This window comes from Salvelinus namaycush, chromosome 18 (assembly GCF_016432855.1).
Source record: "Salvelinus namaycush isolate Seneca chromosome 18, SaNama_1.0, whole genome shotgun sequence".
NCBI classification, from domain to species: Eukaryota; Metazoa; Chordata; class Actinopteri; order Salmoniformes; family Salmonidae; genus Salvelinus; species Salvelinus namaycush.
Window position 1 is genome coordinate 39,025,926 of NC_052324.1, and position 23,404 is coordinate 39,049,329.

The 23,404-nt window shown below is 43.3% G+C and overlaps 1 protein-coding gene across 1 annotated transcript in view; it reads left to right on the forward strand.

The window, feature by feature from the left end:
- The first annotated feature begins 970 nt into the window (after window positions 1–970).
- Window positions 971–23,404, forward strand: part of LOC120063425 (protein mono-ADP-ribosyltransferase PARP8-like) — an 88,537-nt gene continuing 66,103 nt past the window's right edge. The window contains exons 1-2 of the mRNA XM_039013795.1: window positions 971–1,415; window positions 3,382–3,436. Coding sequence (XP_038869723.1) covers window positions 1,325–1,415; window positions 3,382–3,436 — 146 coding nt within the window. The 5' untranslated portion in view covers window positions 971–1,324. The remainder of the gene's footprint in view (window positions 1,416–3,381; window positions 3,437–23,404) is intronic.

Below are 23,404 nucleotides of genomic sequence, written 5' to 3' on the forward strand. Positions count from 1 at the left end.
GTCAATCAGATTTGTGAACATGGTCCCTAGCTGTGTATTGCCGCTTTCCATGTCTGTTGTCTGTAACTTGTGAGGTGTGGAAACACTTTGTTGCTTTTATGAATTTTGTCTTGCTGCTTTTTGGTCTATGTTGCTCTGTCTGTATGCTACGTCTTGCTTGTCCTATGTTGCTCTGTCTGTATGCTATGTCTTGTTCTATGTTGCTATTGTCTATATTGTAATTGTTTTTAATAACCTGCCCAGGGACTGCGGTTGAAAATTTGCCAGCTGGCTAAAACCGGCACTTTTACTGAAACGTTGATTAATGTGCACTGTCCCTGTAAAAATAAACTCAAACTCAAACTCAAGTGGTGGAAATAGGCGGATTTTATGACTTTGTGGCTGTGGTAACAAGCGACGACCTTAGTTGGAGTTAAGCGATGTTGGTTTCACTTTAAGACTAGCAGTAGGCTCATAGTTTTAGCACAGATAGAACAATGAGCCAGATATTTCACCGGATATATAAATGTGAATCATCCGGTTGGTGTTTCCAAATATGGTGATGAGTGGAAGCCCAGTGGCCGGCGGTGGAAGAACATAGCGCGAGATTTTATTTTGGCCGACATTCTGCACATTTTCTCATCAATGAAACATTTGATCTCTAACCGGTTTTCGATTTACAAAATTTGAATCTGTAACAAACCGAGTGGAATGCTTTTTGTAGACTTTACCCTTTGCCAGAAGTTATTTTTTTCTCTCTCCATTTTAATTGATTTGCAAGGGCGATTGTAGTGATTGAACACGCGAACATCACAGAGTAGGCGTTCCCTAATGGAAATATCCAAATAAATGCCAGACCGCGCCAATAGGATCTCACTAACTGGTGCTTGTTCGGCCCGCTATGATTTCATTTGCCTTCATTGGAAACGACAGGCTTAGATCTATCTTGGTTAATAACAATCTTTGATCTTAGCTTTACAGATCGCCATTATTGGGTTTAGCAGTGCACAGTGATTAAGAGTGGAGACTGGGGCTTTAGGAGTAAAAGTGGAACAGGCTATTTTAATGAAATCCATCGAAGTGCGGAACTATTACTACTGCCGACTCCTGCTGTATAAAAGTATCACCGTTGGTTGTTATTCGAGATGATATCCGTTACGACCTGAAACGAAACGGTACGACGATCGGACACACCTGGAATATAACCAAAGCAGTCTCATCCAACCAGCCAGCCCAGCTCCATCGGAAATTCAGTTTACTGGAAATACATCAGTCCTTTGGATGGGATCTTAGTTTGCCTTTTTATTAGAGAAGAGAAGCCATTATTCCTGTGGGGTTTTATTTCATGGGGATGTGTTCAAGACAAGAGAGAATACAAAAAGACGTCGACATTGTAATTCAAAGGTGCAAGGCAGAGAAAGACTGCCTTTTCTCTGGTGAGTGTGTCTGTGTACAGCCGTGGTAGTGGAACGGTACGTGTTCCACCCAGGTTAATAAAGCCGTAAGGTGTGTGTTGATTCACACACACACACTCATCCGTTTCGTCCCTGTCCTCGATAGCAAAAAGCATCAAATAACATCTTCTAGACACAGTTGTCAGTATCACAAATTAATCTAATTATAGACCGACATTTTATTTGATAGGTGTGTGTGCGATGATTACATTGGTCAAGCCTAACAGTGTCTGAGTTATTATTACATTTTGGTCTGGAGAAACATTTGACCATGGTACGGAAAGTTTATTTTATTTTTTAAATGTGACTAATTATTTGAAACAAATCAAAATAGAATGTAGCCGAAAAATGACATTAATATGCTTGTCATGATGACACACGGCTTTGGTTTAGCATCCCTACAGATTGACAGACAGCCATAATATTGATGACACCAGCCGTAACTAGTCTATTCGCCTATCGACGTTATTTGTACCGGACATAGGCTAACGGTTGTGTAAACTTATACTGACAAAAATATAAACGCAACACATAAAGTGTTGGTCCCATGTTTCATGAGCTGAAAGAAAAGATCACAGAAATGTTTCATACGCACTAAACTCTTACTTCTCTCAAATGTTGTGCACAAATTAGTTTACATCTCTGTTAGTGAGCATTTATCCTTTGCAAAGATAATCCATCTACCTGACAGTTGTAGCATATCAAGAAGCTGATTTAAACAGCATGCTCATTACACAGGTGCACCTTGTGCTGGGGGACAATAAAAGGCCACTCTAAAATGTGCAGTTTTGGCACATAACGCCACAGATGTCTCAAGTTGAGGGAGCGTGCATATTGGCAGGCTGACTGCAGGAATGTCTACCATATAATTAAATGTTAATTTCTCTACCATAAGCTGCCTCTGTCATTTTAGAGAATTTGGCAGTATGTCCAACAGTTTGGCGTTGTAACTAACTTCAGTGGGAAAATGCTCACCTTCGATGGCCACTGGCACGCTGGAGAAGTGTGCTCTTCACGGATGAATCCTGGTTTCAACTGTACCGGGAAGATGACAGACAGCGTGTATGACGTTGTGAAGTGTGCACCATGGTGGGGTTATGGTATGGGTAGACAGAAGCTACGGACAGCAAACACCGTTGCATTTTTTCAATGGCAATTTGAATGCACAGAGATACCGTGATGAGATCCTGAGGTCCATTGTCGTGCCATTCATCTGCCGCCATCACCTCATGTTTCAGCATGATAATGCACGGCCCCATGTCGCAAGGATCTGTACACAATTCCTGGAAGCTGAAAATGTCCCAGTTCTTCTATGGCCTGCATACTCTCCAGACATGTCACCCATTGAGCATGTTTGGGATGCTCTAGATCCACGTGTACGACAGCGTGTTCCAGTTCCCGCCAATATCCAGCAACTTTGCACATTTCGTTGAGGAGTGGGACAACATTCCGCAGGCCACAATGAACAGCCTGATCAACTCTATATGAATGAGATGTGTCGTGCTGCATGAGGCAAAGTTAAATAAAGGTGTTGTGCTCCATAGCATAGTTAAATAAAAACAAAATGGTGGTCACATCAGATACTGACCACACCTGTACTTTTCTTTTTTTTTTTAAGGTATCTTTGACCCGTAATGCATATCTGTATTCCTAGTCACGTGACATCCATAGATTATTCACTAATTAATTAATTTATATGACCTGTAACTCTTAGTAAGAACTTTGCAATTGTTGCATGTTGTGATTTTATATTTTTGTTGGCCAACAATTTTTATCCCCTTTTTTTAATATATTTTTTTCAGTCAGTGGGAACCCCCTTTTGATGTTTCCATGGAAACTGCATTTGTTGAAAGGGTTCTTTTTCTTCTTCTCTCTGTGGCAGTGGCTTGGTTAATAACCCTCCTCTTAGTTTCTGTTCTGACCGGTTCTGTTTGCCCTCTTATTTCAGATTTCAGATACACTGACGCCACCTTCACCTTCACCTATTCCAAAGGCTCCAGAAGGTACAGTACAGCGTTCAGAGATTACGTATTCTCTATCTTACTGGGCCATGGCTTGTCTACTGGTTGTCATCAGGGCTGGTTGTTCACATGGGTTTTTCATATGAATGGTGTGTTTGTGTTGGGGGGGGGGGGGGGGGGGGGGGGGGGCTGGACTCTTGGACCTACCTTTAAATCCACTTGACAGTCTCCCTGCGTGGAACAAATGAACTACCAGGACTGCTCTCCTTCAGGCCTGTCATTCGTCGGATATATATATATATATATATATATATATGCTAATTTTAAATGATGCTGTTGAGGTCTGCCCCTACAGTACCTAAAAACCTAACCGTTGCTCACTGGACCAGCACCATTATCGATGAGACTGGTCTCAGGCCCTGATAGATTTAGGTATGTCTGGTATATGATAAGACTTCATTATCGTCAAGTCTTCTAATATGGTTGACTTGGTAGTCATTATTATATCCTGGACTTGGGTTGACTCTGTAGTCATTATATCCTGGACTTGGGTTGACTCGGTAGTCATTATTATATCCTGGACTTGGGTTGACTTGGTAGTCATTATATCCTGGACTTGGGTTGACTCGGTAGTCATTATTATATCCTGGACTTGGGTTGACTCTGTAGTCATTATTATATCCTGGACTTGGGTTGACTCGGTAGTCATTATTATATCCTGGACTTGGGTTGACTCGGTAGTCATTATTATATCCTGGACTTGGGTTGACTCGGTAGTCATTATTATATCCTGGACTTGGGTTGACTCTGTAGTCATTATTATATCCTGGACTTGGGTTGACTCTGTAGTCATTATTATATCCTGGACTTGGGTTGACTCTGTAGTCATTATTATATCCTGGACTTGGGTTGACTCTGTAGTCATTATTATATCCTGGACTTGGGTTGACTCTGTAGTCATTATTATATCCTGGACTTGGGTTGACTCGGTAGTCATTATTATATCCTGGACTTGGGTTGACTCGGTAGTCATTATTATATCCTGGACTTGGGTTGACTCGGTAGTCATTATTATATCCTGGACTTGGGTTGACTCTGTAGTCATTATTATATCCTGGACTTGGGTTGACTCGGTAGTCATTATTATATCCTGGACTTGGGTTGACTCGGTAGTCATTATTATATCCTGGACTTGGGTTGGGTTGACTCTGTAGTCATTATTATATCCTGGACTTGGGTTGGGTTGACTCTGTAGTCATTATTATATCCTGGACTTGGGTTGGGTTGACTCTGTAGTCATTATTATATCCTGGACTTGGGTTGACTCGGTAGTCATTATTATATCCTGGACTTGGGTTGACTCGGTAGTCATTATTATATCCTGGACTTGGGTTGACTTGGTAGTCATTATTATATCCTGGACTTGGGTTGACTCGGTAGTCATTATTATATCCTGGACTTGGGTTGACTTGGTAGTCATTATTATATCCTGGACTTGGGTTGACTCGGTAGTCATTATTATATCCTGGACTTGGGTTGACTCGGTAGTCATTATTATATCCTGGACTTGGGTTGACTCGGTAGTCATTATTATATCCTGGACTTGGGTTGACTCTGTAGTCATTATTATATCATTTAAAGAATGTCTTACTGATCTGAAACTAGTGCTACAAGTTAATAAAACCACAGTTGTCTCGTTCTCTAGGTTTCGTAATATAGACCCTGCGTATTTTGAACATTTTAAATGGAGTCCAAATTGAGCAAGTTCCCCTTCTTTTTTTTTTTTATGACTTTGTTACTTTTGATTAAACGATAAGCTCTCTCTCTCTCTTAAAACGCACATTGAAATGCTGAGAATAATGATTGATTTCTTTTTTATAGAAAGAATTCCTGCCTCAACTTTGGAAAGTAGAAGGAAGGATAGTTGGTTGGTTGGCAGTCTCTGACTACCAGAAGGGCATTTTGTATAGTTCTGTTGGTTGGCAGTCTCTGACTACCAGAAGGGCATTTTGTATAGTTCTGTTGGTTGGCAGTCTCTGACTACCAGAAGGGCATTTTGTATAGTTCTGTTGGTTGGCAGTCTCTGACTACCAGAAGGGCATTTTGTATAGTTCTGTTGGTTGGCAGTCTCTGACTACCAGAAGGGCATTTTGTATAGTTTTGTTGGTTGGCAGTCTCTGACTACCAGAAGGGCATTTTGTATAGTTCTGTTGGTTGGCAGTCTCTGACTACCAGAAGGGCATTTTGTATAGTTCTGTTGGTTGGCAGTCTCTGACTACCATAAGGGCATTTTGTATAGTTCTGTTGGTTGGCAGTCTCTGACTACCAGAAGGGCATTTTGTATAGTTCTGTTGGTTGGCAGTCTCTGACTACCAGAAGGGCATTCTGTATAGTTCTGTTGGTTGGCAGTCTCTGACTACCTCAGCTCCCATACTAATTGGAGATCCAGCCATTTTCAGACCCCCCCCCCCCCCCCCCCCCCCCCCCCCTCTGGACTGGCTGGCGCCCGTTTATTAAATGTTTATGAAGCTCGTTTTGTTTATAGATTCAGTTGAATCGAAGCAACAGCCGCTTGTCTCTTGTCTGAGCAGGTCTAATGATATCCACTTCACGTTCCTGCACATATCACCCGTGGCACCTCTAATCATCCAGCTACATCCCCTACCAGCCCTCACTCACCTGCTCTCTGTCCCCTCTTCACATCCCCTACCAGCCCTCACTCACCTGCTCTCTGTCCCCTCTTCACATCCCCTACCAGCCCTCACTCACCTGCTCTCTGTCCCCTCTTCACATCCCCTACCAGCCCTCACTCACCTGCTCTCTGTCCCCTCTTCACATCCCCTACCAGCCCTCACTCACCTGCTCTCTGTCCCCTCATCACATCCCCTACCAGCCCTCACTCACCTGCTCTCTGTCCCCTCTTCACATCCCCTACCAGCCCTCACTCACCTGCTCTCTGTCCCCTCATCACATCCCCTACCAGCCCTCACTCACCTGCTCTCTGTCCCCTCTTCACATCCCCTACCAGCCCTCACTCACCTGCTCTCTGTCCCCTCATCACATCCCCTACCAGCCCTCACTCACCTGCTCTCTGTCCCCTCATCACATCCCCTACCAGCCCTCACTCACCTGCTCTCTGTCCCCTCTTCACATCCCCACCAGCCCTCACTCACCTGCTCTCTGTCCCCTCTTCACATCCCCTACCAGCCCTCACTCACCTGCTCTCTGTCCCCTTTTCACATCCCCTACCAGCCCTCACTCACCTGCTCTCTGTCCCCTCTTCACATCCCCTACCAGCCCTCACTCACCTGCTCTCTGTCCCCTCTTCACATCCCCTACCAGCCCTCACTCACTTGCTCTCTGTCCCCTATTCACATCCCCTACCAGCCCTCACTCACCTGCTCTCTGTCCCCTCTTCACATCCCCTACCAGCCCTCACTCACCTGCTCTCTGTCCCCTCTTCACATCCCCTACCAGCCCTCACTCACCTGCTCTCTGTCCCCTCATCACATCCCCTACCAGCCCTCACTCACCTGCTCTCTGTCCCCTCTTCACATCCCCTACCAGCCCTCACTCACTTGCTCTCTGTCCCCTCTTCACATCCCCTACCAGCCCTCACTCACCTGCTCTCTGTCCCCTCTTCACATCCCCTACCAGCCCTCACTCACCTGCTCTCTGTCCCCTCTTCACATCCCCACCAGCCCTCACTCACCTGCTCTCTGTCCCCTCTTCACATCCCCTACCAGCCCTCACTCACTTGCTCTCTGTCCCCTCTTCACATCCCCGACCAGCCCTCACTCACCTGCTCTCTGTCCCCTCTTCACATCCCCGACCAGCCCTCACTCACCTGCTCTCTGTCCCCTCTTCACATCCCCTACCAGCCCTCACTCACTTGCTCTCTGTCCCCTATTCACATCCCCTACCAGCCCTCACTCACCTGCTCTCTGTCCCCTCTTCACATCCCCTACCAGCCCTCACTCACCTGCTCTCTGTCCCCTCTTCACATCCCCTACCAGCCCTCACTCACTTGCTCTCTGTCCCCTCTTCACATCCCCTACCAACCCTCACCTGCTCTCTGTCCCCTCTTCACATCCCCTACCAGCCCTTACTCACCTGCTCTCTGTCCCCTCTTCACATCCCCTTACCAGCCCTCACTCACTTGCTCTCTGTCCCCTCTTCACATCGCCTACCAGCCCTCACTCACCTGCTCTGTCCCCTCTTCACATCCCCTACCAGCCCTCACTCACTTGCTCTCTGTCCCCTCTTCACATCGCCTACCAGCCCTCACTCACCTGCTCTCTGTCCCCTCTTCACATCCCCTACCAACCCTCACTCACTTGCTCTCTGTCCCCTCTTCACATCGCCTACCAGCCCTCACTCACCTGCTCTCTGTCCCCTCTTCACATCCCCTTACCAGCCCTCACTCACTTGCTCTCTGTCCCCTCTTCACATCGCCTACCAACCCTCACCTGCTCTCTGTCCCCTCTTCACATCCCCTACCAGCCCTCACTCACCTGCTCTCTGTCTCCTCTTCACATCCCCTACCAGCCCTCACTCACCTGCTCTCTGTCCCCTCTTCACATCCCCTACCAGCCCTCACTCACTTGCTCTCTGTCCCCTCTTCACATCCCCTACCAGCCCTCACTCACTTGCTCTCTGTCCCCTCTTCACATCCCCTACCAGCCCTCACTCACCTGCTCTCTGTCCCTTCTTCACATGTGTCTATTCCTCTGTCAGTTTTTTAAAATATAATTTAGCCATGATGGCAAATGGGGGTGCTAATCCTGACGAGTATTTTGTCGTTAGAGTTGTACATTTGTTACATTGGAGCAGCGTGCAAAGCGAGCAATGTTAATACATTATATAATTTAATCGCCTGTTATAACCAGAGAGAGAGATGTGAGAGGAAAACAGAGAGCAGTGTGTTTATGAGAGTGATAGAGACAGAGAGAGGTGTGTTTGAGAGTGAGGGAGACTGAGAGAGAGAGACAGAGAGAGGTGTGTTTATGAGTGAGTGAGACAGAGAGAGGTGTGTTTATGAGAGTGAGGGAGACAGAGAGAGGTGTGTTTATGAGAGTGAGGGAGACAGAGAGAGGTGTGTTTATGAGAGTGAGGGAGACAGAGAGAGGTGTGTTTATGAGAGTGAGGGAGGCAGAGGGAGAGAGACAGAGAGAGGTGTGTTTATGAGAGTGAGGGAGAGAGACAGAGAGAGGTGTGTTTATGAGAGGGAGAGAGACAGAGAGAGGTGTGTTTATGAGAGTGAGAGAGACAGAGAGAGGAGTGAGAGAGACTGAGAGAGAGGTGTGTTTATGAGAGTGAGGGAGACACAGTGGTGTGTTTATGAGAGTGAGGGAGACCGAGAGAGGAGTGTTTATGAGAGTGAGACAGAGTGTGAGGAAGGGAGAGTGTGTGTCTGTGTTAATTGAAGAGGAAAGAAGGTTTCATGCAGTGTTTTCCCCTTACTGACACAATGACACGCAGCTCATCATGCCTGTATATCACAGGAGGTTGGTGGAACCTTAATTGGGGAGGACAGGCTCGTGGTAACGGCTGGAGCGGAATAAGTGGAATGGTATCAGACACATGGTTTCTATGTATTTGATGCCATTCTATTTGTGCCATTCCAGCCATTATTATGAGCCAGTCCTCCCTTCAGCAGCCCCCACTGGTGTATATTCCTTCCTCTCATTCCTCCAGACCAATTACAGCTAGGCCTTTTGTAAATATCAGCCAATCAGCCGTTCTATGCATAATTCTATTATACATTGAACAGTTTGAAGTTAAATTCAACATGGTTGTATTGAGTAGAAGGGTGAATTTCAGTGACATGTTTTGGGAGAACAAAAAAAAAAGTGAACAAGCGTCCCGTGGACGGGGACGCGGACGGGGACGCGGACGGGGACGCGGACGGGGCAAACAGGATGCTAGGCTGATGATGATTATTTACAGTGGTATCGAGATATTACTCGGTATCGATCGTGATACTTGGCCTGGTATCGTATCCTTTGTAAAATGTCGGTGTCGTGATCAGCCTAATACTGAGACTGTTACACTTTCTTAAAGGAAGTATTTTTTTTGATGTTTTTGGGGCATTTGTTCATTTTTTTTCTCCAGAGCCCCTGCTCTGCACAACGAGGGTGAGGAAATGTAATCGCTGTTTAGTTTCTCAAAAAACAAGTGAAATCGCAAAAAAAAACTAAAGTATTTGGACCCTTCTATAACATTCCATTTACATTTAAAAACAAACGTTGTCTTTTAAAGCTGAACTGAAGACCGGGTTAGCAGTCGCAGACATCAACAAAAGGTTTATACTCTCACTGTATGAGTCCCAAATGGCACCCTATTCTCTATATAGCGTACTACTTTTACTTGTATAGTACTATATCTAAGAAATAGGGTTCCGTTTCACACATGGCCACGGATTCCAAAAAGGGTGATTACAGTCCTGGCAGGAACCGTCAGCTGTTAAAAATAAAAACCACGACATTACAAATTGAGATGCTTGTTGTCTTCTTGTCGTTCATCTGTCGGTACTTTATTTCTGAAGACCTGTCGGGTTGATTGACAGACATCTGTCGGTACTGTATTTTCTGAAGAATGACCTGTCGGGTTGATTGACAGACATCTGTCGGTACTGTATTTTCTGAAGAATGACCTGTCGGGTTGATTGACAGACATCTGTCGGTACTTTATTTTCTGAAGAATGACCTGTCGGGTTGATTGACAGACATCTGTCGGTACTTTATTTCTGAAGAATGACCTGTCGGGTTGATTGACAGACATCTGTCAGTCACTCTGAAGCAGACAGTTCTTCCAAAGTGCATCGAAATCAATGAGGCCTTTTTTGTTTCTCAACCAAGACTCTTCTTTCTGTCATTTCTGCGTGTGTGTGTGTGTGTGTGTGTGTACTCTTTCTGTGTCATTGTGGTAGAACAGGGAAGTCCCGTGTTTCCTGCCTACTGTAACATTCAGACACTTGAGAGAAACATCCAACACCAAACATGAAGGTTATTTTAATAGGCCTGTCCCCGAGAGTCGTCGTCTTTTTAAAATGTATATTTGTCCATATATAGACACACCCTATGTGTTTTTAATAAAATCAACTATATGTACTGAGACTGTCTGTTTTTAAGCACACAGTTTGATTAAATAATGAAGAGGGAGTCATGGATCAAGATGTCTTAACCAGAAGAGAACCTGACCCTCCTCTGATTCTGCCTGCCGTTATGCTCCTGAAGTTACTGGTAATAGGCTACACCAGCGGTCGGAAAACCTTTTCCATTCGGAGCACCAAGTTATCTTACCATTTCTACTGATCTCCGTCCGTGCCAGTTATGATTTTCATATGCATGTTTAATTTTATAATAGTCTATCTCAAAATCATTATCATGTGGTTAGTCTAAATTCAATCGAAAGCTAAATGAAAATGTATTCAAATCTACAAGTAACTTCTATTGTCAACTGTGTAAAAATAGCCGACATGAAACCAACGAATAAAAGCATTGCAGCCTGCAGGTAGAAAATATCCTGATTTTAAAGATAAATATCCTATAAATCACATTGGCTATGCGTGGCCCGTCTGCAATGACCTGGAAACATGGTATCAACTGTGTCCGGCCGGAACGGCAGCAAACTTGCAGCATTGTATAAAATATTCTGGACCCTCGGTTTCCCCCGCCACTGAGCTCAGGACAGACACAGCTGTAGGCTATTTATGCAAATAGTGCACTATTTGTACAAGGGATAAGAAGTAATCAGGTATTTGGTGACGTTTCCACTGGATCAGAGCATTACATTTTTAAATCCATTTGAGGAACCCTCGTCGCTGGGGGTGCCTGTGTTTTACGACAGCAGTGCCTACTACTACGATTTCGAAGTCGGCGTCGGCAAACACATCCTGTGAAGCGTGGGAGTGGGCGGATTTCCTCGTCTTTCTCGCCAGCCGTGATTTTGGGCAGCTTCACGGTAAGAAATGTGACTGTTTTTGCACCAGGAACAATGTCCTATCCCAGAGCTCGAGTAAATGACATTACTAAGTTGCTCCTGAATGTACTATACCAGGACATGTGGGTTTTAATGACATTACTAAGCTGCTCCTGAATGTACTACACCAGGACATGTGGGTTCTAATGACATTACTAAGCTGCTCCTGAATGTACTACATCAGGACATGTGGGTTCTAATGACATTACTAAGCTGCTCCTGAATGTACTACACCAGGACATGTGGGTTTTAATGACATTACTAAGTTGCTCCTGAATGTACTACACCAGGACATGTGGGTTCTAATGACATTACTAAGCTGCTCCTGAATGTACTACACCAGGACATGTGGGTTTTAATGACATTACTAAGCTGCTCCTGAATGTACTACACCAGGACATGTGGGTTCTAATGACATTACTAAGCTGCTCCTGAATGTACTACACCAGGACATGTGGGTTTTAATGACATTACTAAGCTGCTCCTGAATGTACTACACCAGGACATGTGGGTTTTAATGACATTACTAAGCTGCTCCTGAATGTACTACACCAGGACATGTGGGTTTTAATGACATTACTAAGCTGCTCCTGAATGTACTACACCAGGACATGTGGGTTTTAATGACATTACTAAGCTGCTCCTGAATGTACTACACCAGGACATGTGGGTTCTAATGACATTACTAAGCTGCTCCTGAATGTACTACACCAGGACATGGACATTGATTCTATCGTAGTCCAGTTGGGTTCTAATGACATAACGAAGGGCAGCTCTGAACAGTTGAAACTGGATTTCAAAGAGCTGATTGACTCTCTGCTAGACACTAATAAAATACCCATCATATCTGGCCCTGTGCCCTCTCTGATCATATCTGGCCCTGTGCCCTCTCTGATCATATCTGGCCCTGTGCCCTCTCTGATCATATCTGGCCCTGTGCCCTCTCTGATCATATCTGGCCCTGTGCCCTCTCTGATCATATCTGGCCCTGTGCCCTCTCTGATCATATCTGGCCCTGTGCCCTCTCTGATCATATCTGGCCCTGTGCCCTCTCTGATCATATCTGGCCCTGTGCCCTCTCTGATCATATCTGGCCCGGTGCCCTCTCTGATCATATCTGGCCCGGTGCCCTCTCTGATCATATCTGGCCCGGTGCCCTCTCTGATCATATCTGGCCCGGTGCCCTCTCTGATCATATCTGGCCCGGTGCCCTCTCTGATCATATCTGGCCCGGTGCCCTCTCTGATCATATCTGGCCCGGTGCCCTCTCTGATCATATCTGGCCCGGTGCCCCCTCTGATCATATCTGGCCCGGTGCCCTCTCTGATCATATCTAGCCCTGTGTCCTCTCTGATCATATCTGGCCCTGTGCCCTCTCTGATCATATCTGGCCCGGTGCCCTCTCTGATCATATCTGGCCCGGTGCCCTCTCTGATCATATCTGGCCCGGTGCCCTCTCTGATCATATCTGGCCCTGTGTCCTCTCTGATCATATCTGGCCCTGTGTCCTCTCTGATCATATCTGGCCCTGTGTCCTCTCTGATCATATCTGGCCCGGTGTCCTCTCTGATCATATCTGGCCCGGTGCCCTCTCTGATCATATCTGGCCCCGTGCCCTTTCTGATCATATCTGGCCCCGTTTCCTCTCTGATCATATCTGGCCATGTGCCCTCTCTGATCATATCTGGCCATGTGACCTCTCTGATCATATCTGGCCCTGTGCCCTCTCTGAATCATATCTGGCCCTGTGCCCTCTCTGAATCATATCTGGCCCTGCGCCCTCTCTGAATCATATCTGGTCCTGCGCCCTCTCTGAATCATATCTGGTCCTGCGCCCTCTCTGATCATATCTGGTCCTGCGCCCTCTCTGAATCATATCTGGTCCTGCGCCCTCTCTGAATCATATCTGGTCCTGCGCCCTCTCTGAATCATATCTGGTCCTGCGCCCTCTCTGAATCATATCTGGTCCTGCGCCCTCTCTGAATCATATCTGGTCCTGCGCCCTCTCTGAATCATATCTGGTCCTGCGCCCTCTCTGAATCATATCTGACCCTGCGCCCTCTCTGAATCATATCTGGCCCTGCGCCCTCTCTGATCATATCTGGCCCTGTGTCCTTCTCTGAATCGTGGCATTGAACACTTTAGCAGGATTCTCTCTCTTCACAACTGACTACGTCATTATTGCAGCTCAATGGGTTTAACGTTTGTTGAAATAATGTAATCAAACATTGTACATTTTAACCGTTAATTTCCATTACTCCTAATGTAGGCTACTATTGGTGATATGAGGAATTGATAGACACTAACAATCAAAGGGCAAACAATTCACGTTCTGGAGAGAGACGTGTAACAGACAGGGGGTCTCCTGTGCCATGATTCATTTTTTTTTTTGTCTATTTGCCACTGCACGACTAAATACATATTGGTCAACCAACAGCCTATTGACCAAACAATCGACCACTTGACTCAATGGGGGTCAGTCCTAGTTCTTAAATGGTTCTTCCTCTGCTCTTAAAGGTTAAACTCTTACCCATTTTTTTATATTTTTTATTAATATTATTATAATAATTTTTTAAAGAACCTTTAGTTAAACGTGGGGTTCTTGACGTGGCATCGACGGTACTTCAGAATAACCCTTTCATGGCACACAGCAAATTGACAAAGTGTTAACTAGTGTTGATTTTTCCTGTGTCACATTTCTAGTGTTGATTCAAGAGTTAAATTTAACACTCAGTGGTGTAAAAAATAACCCCAGTGTTGGTGTTAATAACCAGAGTTCAGCTCCTAGCATTATATTTCCCAGCATTCTCTATTGCAGGTTGATATCCTTTCTTACATTTTCTAGATATTGAAACAAAGTTCTATCTTTTTTTTTTGCATTGATTTTAATCTTATTCTACTCCAAATATAAATGGCATACATTTTTCTAAACTATTCCAATCTGTTACTTGGACTTATTGCAACCAGAACTGAAATGGTTGTTTTTGTTTGTTTAGATGTTTTAAGGAAGTCTCATATCGTAGTCTTCCCAACCCTGGCAGTCATTGTGAATAAAAAATAAAAAATATCCAAATGTTTGATTTTCTCAGGCTGGATTCCAATAGGAATTACACATCACGTTGCAAGCCAGAGTAATGTGACTTGCAGGCCTGATGTGGCCTGTAAACCATGATTTTCCAGGCCACTGTAAAACTAAGCCCACAAAAGAAGACCTTAGGAAATATGTATTGTGTCGTGGAAATTCTAATCAAGTAAGGGAGAAGAGACATTCAATTTCTTCAAACAATCAACCTTTTAATATCGATTTAATTATTGTAATAATGGAGCTGGTCATCGACCCAGTGATCGTTGAGAGCCCGGATGATACAGAAACGCAAGGGGTTTATATAGAAAGCCAAACACTTCTTATTCATGGCTGGTTCCACCCCTCCCTGGCAGGTGGCTACGTTGTTTTCTTCTTGTGGCTCTGTGTATCGGGTGTGTGAGATCATAATGTACAAACACATAACGGGACTCCTTTCTGCTGATAGAATTGTCTATGATGCTCAAGCCAGTCTCTGTTCACTTCATGTCACTACACAGCGGTGCTTGTGGAAGATGGCAAAAGAACAGGATTGGACTGAAGAACTGTGGTCCACTCTGAGAGGCTCTTTGTCTTATGCCGTGTGACCAAGTTACTCCAAAAGCAAAGAGGATTTGGAAAATACAGGTGTATTCTGTTCCTCCAGTTGGTCTCTATCCCAAGGCCTTGACCATGAGCCCAGACCAGCTGCGGAGAGGGTACGTGGAAGAGGGGAACCATCCTTTCTCAGAACAACAGCATTGGGAGAATAGAAATGTCTTACTATTGTTAAGCATATAATTATTAACTATTAATATTAAACAAAATCAGGTAAATATGTAATTTTTTCTCACACAATTGTTAAATAATTGAATATTAATGACAACATATTCACTTCCAATCTCACTTGATAAAAGACACAGGACTGAAAAATGAACGAATGCAACAAAGTCTCTGTCACTAGTAAACAAAGTCATGGGTGGTACTGGTAACTCAAAAAATTCACTCTAAAAGCACCCTGGGAAATATGAAATACGGCTTAACCTACAACAGGCCTGTTCAATGCTGGTCCTGGAATGCCGAAAACAACATGTCTGGTTTTTGGATTTTTCTATGGTTCTTCTTGTTTGGTTCGAACTTGTACCTTTTTTTATTTTTAAGAGTATACTGCTGTTGAAGATCATTGTTTTAAAAGCCCCGCCTTCCGTTGTTTACCGGTAATTTACCGGTATGTTGAATTGACATTTTAAAAGGGAGATTCATTATTTCATTATCCTCTGTTGTTTGTGTATAACCCACCACACAAGAGAAAGCTTTTAAATATGATATAAACTGCCTTTTAATTTTGCAGGACCCAAGCAAAGCAGCAGTTAATGGGGATCCATTATAGAAGCAAAGCTGAGAGAAGTACACAGGGGAGTTTCTTAGCTACTGGTTGTTTGATAGATCTGTTGTCAGTCTGAATGTCTCACACACACACACACACACACACACACACACACACACACACACACACACACACACACACACACAGAGAGAGAGAGACACTACGCTAGCATCTGTCCATAGTCTACACTACGCCGATGTCTGAGGAACATATGTCATCATTGGATTAAGACATTAGCTGCATCAAGTCAAATTCTGTCACTCCAAACATTCAGAGTTTTTTGATTAGCAGCAAATCAACGGGTCCTGTCACTTCAAAGCTTAACAAGGTCCCACTGGGTCCCTAGCCAGAGCTAGTGTGTGTTTAAAATGCCCTACAAATGGTCTCTGTTGGCTTTAGCCTCCCACCTGTTAGTCATCGAACGGCCCAGACCTCAACAGTGCTCTGGCCCTGCGAATGTGAGGGAGGCAAGGGAGCAATGTCTGTTGTGTGGTCTGTTTCTGGCTGGGGGAGTGAGTTTGAGTGTTCAGAAACGGATTTTTAAGACACTGGGACAACAAACTGCAGGAAGCAGTAATGTGTAACAGGAACAGCAGGTTGTTTTTGGGTGACAAGACTAAATCAGATCCTACATTTATCTACAGCACACAGACAAAACCTCTTCTCCTGGAAGCCTGCATCAATAGCCTTTTCCTAGGGTGTGCTAATCAAATCAATGTTTTAGCGCAATATTCCAAATGCCTGTATCGCAATAATCAATTATTATTATAAAAAAAAAAATATATATATATTTTTATTTTTTTAATTGGCGTGTTTTGTCTTGGTCTGATCTCCTTCGGTGCGTCTTCCCTCTCTGACTTCAGGCCCCTCCCGCTGCCACTCACAACAACAACAGATCACTTCTTCCTCTGACAAGCCGTTTCAATTCGTTATTTGCTTTTTGAGGTTTGGTCAAACCAAATCGGTCAAATTTATAAAAAAGAAAAAATCCAGTTTCTAACGATACCCTTTTTATGTCTCCATTGCCAAAATGTAGAACAGGGATGACCATACTAAAATGAGAATATTAATGAACATGATTGTGGGAAATGAATGCTTAGTTTCTGTTGCGTGTTGCAGTTAGCAGCATTTTTAGACACATACTGTTATGTGCTAGCTGTCTAGTCTCTGTTTTATAAATGTGCAATGAGCATACCAAGACTCATTTTATATAAGGAATTGGCAACTCGTTCTCATTCTGGGAAGTAAGCATAATCTTATCCAGTTAGATCACTTGATCTCAACATGTAAACAAAGTGAACTGTTGTTCCAAACAGTTGGAGGCTGACAGGAGGGGGGTGTATTCATAACAGTTCAACTGTTATACCTTGTTAGCAAGCGAATAGATCCAAGTTGGATAAACTTGAAATATAAAGATTAACTGGCTACTCACTAGCATTTGGGACTGTGCTTCTTAGATTGAGGGTTGGACTGTAAACCTACAGGACAGTAGATCTCCAGGAAGAGGGTTGGTCTGAAAACCTACAGGACAGTAGATCTCCAGGAAGAGGGTTGGACTGAAAACCTACAGGACAGTAGATCTCCAGGAAGAGGGTTGGACTGAAAACCTACAGGACAGTAGATCTCCAGGAAGAGGGTTGGACTGAAAACCTACAGGACAGTAGATCTCCAGGAAGAGGGTTGGACTGAAAACCTACAGGACAGTAGATCTCCAGGAAGAGGGTTGGACTGAAAACCTACAGGACAGTAGATCTCCAGGAAGAGGGTTGGACTGAAAACCTACAGGACAGTAGATCTCCAGGAAGAGGGTTGGACTGAAAACCTACAGGACAGTAGATCTCCAGGAAGAGGGTTGGACTGAAAACCTACAGGACAGTAGATCTCCAGGAAGAGGGTTGGACTGAAAACCTACAGGACAGTAGATCTCCAGGAAGAGGGTTGGACTGAAAACCTACAGGACAGTAGATCTCCAGGAAGAGGGTTGGACTGAAAACCTACAGGACTGTAGATCTCCAGGAAGAGGGTTGGACTGAACCTACAGGACAGTAGATCTCCAGGAAGAGGGTTGGACTGAAAACCCACAGGACAGTAGATCTCCAGGAAGAGGGTTGGACTGAACCTACAAGACGGTAGATCTCCAGGAAGAGGGTTGTGCAGCCCTGTCCTAGGCGGTGCTTTCTTACCCAGTCTATTGTTGGGTTAATTGAAAAATTACACTCCCACTTTGAGCTTTGTGAATGAATAACTCCTGAATGTTGAAATGAAATGCGTAAAATAGGATTCAGTACATTGTAACTCCAAGAACCCCTGTCCTAAGCAGCAGGTGTTCAAGCCTATTTCACTGGTAGAGAATCAGTCAATCCGGCTTAAACCACAGGAAGTGTTGTGGTGGCAACCATGCCAAACTACCGTGTCCTCCCCTGGGGGATCGATCCTCTTTCTAAACCACGCCGTATATATAGTTGAAGTCGGAAGTTTACATACACCTTAGCCAAATACATTTAAACTCAGTTTTTCACATGACATTTAATCCTAGTAAAAATTCCCTGTCTTAGGTCAGTTAGAATCAGCACTTTATTTTAAGAATGTGAAATGTCAGAATAATATTAAAGCAAATTATTTATTTCATCACGTTCCCAGTGGGTCAGAAGTTTACATGCACTCAATTAGTATTTGGTAGCATTGCCTTTAAATTGTTTAACTTGGATCAAACGTTTCGGGTAGCCTTCCACAAGCTTCCCACAATAAGTTGGGTGAATTTTGGCTCATTCCTCCTGACAGAGTTGGTGTAACTGAGTCAGGTTTGTAGGCCTCCTTGCTCGCACACACTTTTTCAGTTCTGCCCACAAATGTTCTATAGGATTGAGGTCAGGACTTTGTGATGGCCACTCCAATACCTTACCTTTGTTGTCCTTAAGCCATTTTGCCACAACTTTGGAAGTATGCTTGGGGTCATTGTCCATTTGGAAGACCCATTTGCGACCAAGCTTTAACTTCCTGACTAATGTCTTGAGATGTTGCTTCAATATGTCCACATAATTTTCCATCCTCATGATGCCATCTATTTTGTGGCATCATTTTGTGCACCAGTCCCTCCTGCAGCAAAGCACCCCCACAACATGATGCTGCCACCCCTGTGCGGTTCACGGTTGGGATGGTGTTCTTCGGCTTGCAAGCCTCCCCCTTATTCCTCCAAACAAAACGATGGTCATTATGGCCAAACAGTTCTATTTTTGTTTCATCAGACCAGAGGACATTTCTCCAAAAAGTACGATCTTTGTCCCCATGTGCAGTTGAAAACCGTAGTCTGGCTTTTTGATGATGGTTTTGGAGCAGTGGCTTCTTCTTTGCTGAGCGGCCTTTCAGGTTATGTCGATATAGGACTCGTTTTACTGTGGATATAGATACTTTTGTACTTATTTCCTCCAGCATCTTCACAAGGTCCTTTGCTGTTGTTCTGGGATTGATTTGCACTTTTCGCACCAAAGTACGTTCATCTCTAGGAGACAGAACGCATCTCCTTCCTGAGCGGTATGACGGCTGCGTGGTCCCATTGTGTTTATACTTGCACACAATTGTTTGTACAGATGAACGTGGTACCTCCAGGCATTTGGAAATTACTCCCAAGGACGAACCAGACTTGTGGAGGTCTACTATTTTTTTCTGAGGTCTTTGCTGATTTCTTTTGATTTTCCCATGATGTCAAGCAAAGATGCACTGAGTTTGAAGGTAGGCCTTGAAATACATCCACAGGTACACCTCCAATTGACTCAAATTATGTCAATTAGCCTATCAGAAGCTTCTAAAGCCATGACATAATTTTCTGGAATCTTCCAAGCTGTTTAAAGGCACAGTCAACTTAGTGTATGTAAACTTCTGACCCACTGGAATTGTGATACAGTGAATTCTAAGTGAAATAATCTGTCTGTAAAGAATTGTTTGAAAAATTACTAGTAGATGTCCTAACCGACTTGCCAAAACTATAGTTTGTTAACAAGAAATGTGTGGAGTGGTTGAAACACTTAGGTTGGAGTCATTACAACTCGTTTATGTAAACTTCAGACTTCAACTGTACATATACCAGTGTATTGGGGAAGAGCCTTGGGATGGTTTTTCAATACCGTTGAAACCATTTCATTTCAGTTTTTTAAATAAATGTAAATATTTGTAGCTTCTTTTTAAGTAAATACCTGCAGTCAACTTGTGTAATACCTTGAAGGGCATAAAGAAGATTGTGTTCTTCTTTTCACCTGTCCTCAGTCATGTGGTGTTTGTTTACAAGCACATAACGATGTGAGCCTTACAGTCACTTACTGTCGTGCGGTACGCATCAGGTGATCTAGTTACAGTATGGAATTCGCAACTAAATATCTGTGTGGTTGAAAAATGAGTTTTAATGACTACAACCTAAGAGAATGTACATTTTCGACTTAACTGTATATATATTTGGGTAATTGATACCTACTAGTATATGGTTAATAATGGATTTTTGAAAATGAAAAATAATCAGAGTAAAAATAATTTCTTTCTAATTTTGTCATCAACATGTATTTTTTTTTTTCCCATAGTAGGCCTATTTGACTGTTGACAAGAGTCAATATGCCACACACTGTCACGCCCTGACCTTAGTTCCTTTGTTATGTCTCTATTTTGGTTTGGTCAGGGCGTGAGTTGGGGTGGGCATTCTATATTTTGTTCTATGTTTTGTATTTCTAGGTGTTTGGCCTGGTGTGGTTCTCAATCAGAGGCAGCTGTCTATCGTTGTCTCTGATTGAGAACCATACTTAGGTAGCCTGTTCCCACCTGTGTTTTGTGGGTAGTTGTTTTCTGTTGTGTGTCTGCACAGTATGGAATTCGCAACTAAATAGCTAGAGACCTTTTTATAACTATTAAGGTGACTGTTTGAAATGTGGCAAATGCTCTGTAGTGGTGCATTTGGTTTGTCATGGGTAATGAGCATAATAAGATGCATTTAAGTGGTTAGCTTCTTCCATTGTTAAGGTTGTCTTGGTAACAGCAGAGAATCCCCACCTTGCGTTCTAATTATTTGTTTTGTGCAGCAACAGGGGATTCTCTGCTGTTACCAAGACTACCTTAACAATGTTCGCAATGCGTTCGTTAGCTTTTAGTTATCATTCTCTATTGGATTTTACATGTACTTGTTAGCATTGCTAACCTTCGGATTACAGAGCCTCAGTGGTGTTTGAAAACAGCGCCCCTTGTGTTTTTTTTAGTGTCGATATGACCTAATGTCCCGGCATGGCACAATGTCGGTATGAACGTAGGACAATCTGGATACCACCCAAGCCTACTCGAAACACAATCAAATCAACATTTGAAATTGTATTGGTCACATGCGCCAAATACAACAGGTGTGGACTTTACAAGACTATTCCCAACAATTCAGAGTTCAAAAGTGAGACATATATTTTTTATAAATAAAAAAGGAAATAGTGCAGGGGTACCAGGTAATAACATGGCTATATACAGGAAGTACCAGGTAATAACATGGTTATATACAGGAAGTACCAGGTAATAACATGGTTATATACAGGAAGTACCAGGTAATAACAAGGCTGTATACAGGGGTACCAGGTAATAACAAGGCTGTATACAGGGGTACCAGGTAATAACAAGGCTGTATACAGGGGTACCAGGTAATAACAAGGCTGTATACAGGGGTACCAGGTAATAACATGGTTATATACAGGAAGTACCAGGTAATAACATGGTTATATACAGGAAGTACCAGGTAATAACATGGATATATACAGGGGTACCAGGTAATAACATGGTTATATACAGGAAGTACCAGGTAATAACATGGTTATATACAGGAAGTACCAGGTAATAACATGGTTATATACAGGGGTACCAGGTAATAACATGGCTATATACAGGGGTACCAGGTAATAACATGAATATATACAGGGGTACCAGGTAATAACATGGTTATATACAGGAAGTACCAGGTAATAACATGGTTATATACAGGAAGTACCAGGTAATAACATGGTTATATACAGGAAGTACCAGGTAATAACATGGATATATACAGGGGTACCAGGTAATAACATGGTTATATACAGGAAGTACCAGGTAATAACATGGTTATATACAGGAAGTACCAGGTAATAACATGGATATATACAGGGGTACCAGGTAATAACATGACTATATACAGGGGTACCAGGTAATAACATGGTTATATACAGGAAGTTCCAGGTAATAACATGGTCATATACAGGAAGTACCAGGTAATAACATGGATATATACAGGACGTATCAGGTAATAACATGGATATATACAGGACGTATCAGGTAATAACATGGATATATACAGGACGTATCAGGTAATAACATGGATATATACAGGACGTATCAGGTAATAACATGGATATATACAGGACGTATCAGGTAATAACATGGATATATACAGGACGTATCAGGTAATAACATGGATATATACAGGACGTATCAGGTAATAACATGGATATATACAGGACGTATCAGGTAATAACATGGCTATATACAGGAAGTACCAGGTAATAACATGGTTATATACAGGAAGCACCAGGTAATAACATGGCTATATACAGGAAGTACCAGGTAATAACATGGTTATATACAGGGGTACCAGGTAATAACATGGCTATATACAGGAAGTACCAGGTAATAACATGGCTATATACAGGAAGTACCAGGTAATAACATGGTTATATACAGGGGTACCAGGTAATAACATGGCTATATACAGGAAGTACCAGGTAATAACATGGCTATATACAGGAAGTACCAGGTAATAACATGGCTATATACAGGGGTACCAGGTAATAACATGGCTATATACAGGAAGTACCAGGTAATAACATGGCTATATACAGGAAGTACCAGGTAATAACATGGTTATATACAGGGGTACCAGGTAATAACATGGCTATATACAGGGGTACCAGGTAATAAAATGGCTATATACAGGAAGTACCAGTACTGAGTCGATGTGCAGGGGTACCAGGTAATAACATGGCTATATACAGGAAGTAGCAGTACTGAGTCGATGTGCAGGGGTACCAGGTAATAACATGGCTATATTTTTTTAATTCTTTTATTTCACCTTTATTTAACCAGGTAGGCAAGTTGAGAACAAGTTCTCATTTACAATTGCGACCTGCCCAAGATAAAGCAAAGCAGTTCGACACATACAACAACACAGAGTTACACATGGAGTAAAACAAACATACAGTCAATAATACAGTAGAAAAATAAGTCTATATACAATGTGAGCAAGTGAGGTGAGAAGGGAGGTAAAGGCAAAAAAAAGGCCATGGTGGCGAAGTAAATACAATATAGCAAGTAAAACACTGGAATGGTTGATTTGCAGTGGAAGAATGTGCAAAGTAGAGATATAAATAATGGGGTGCAAAGGAGCTAAATAAATAAATACAGTAGGGAAAGAGGTAGTTGTTTGGGCTAAATTATAGATGGGCTATGTACAGGTGCAGTAATCTGTGAGCTGCTCTGACAGCTGGTGCTTAAAGCTAGTGAGGGAGATGTGTTTCCAGTTTCAGAGATTTTTGTA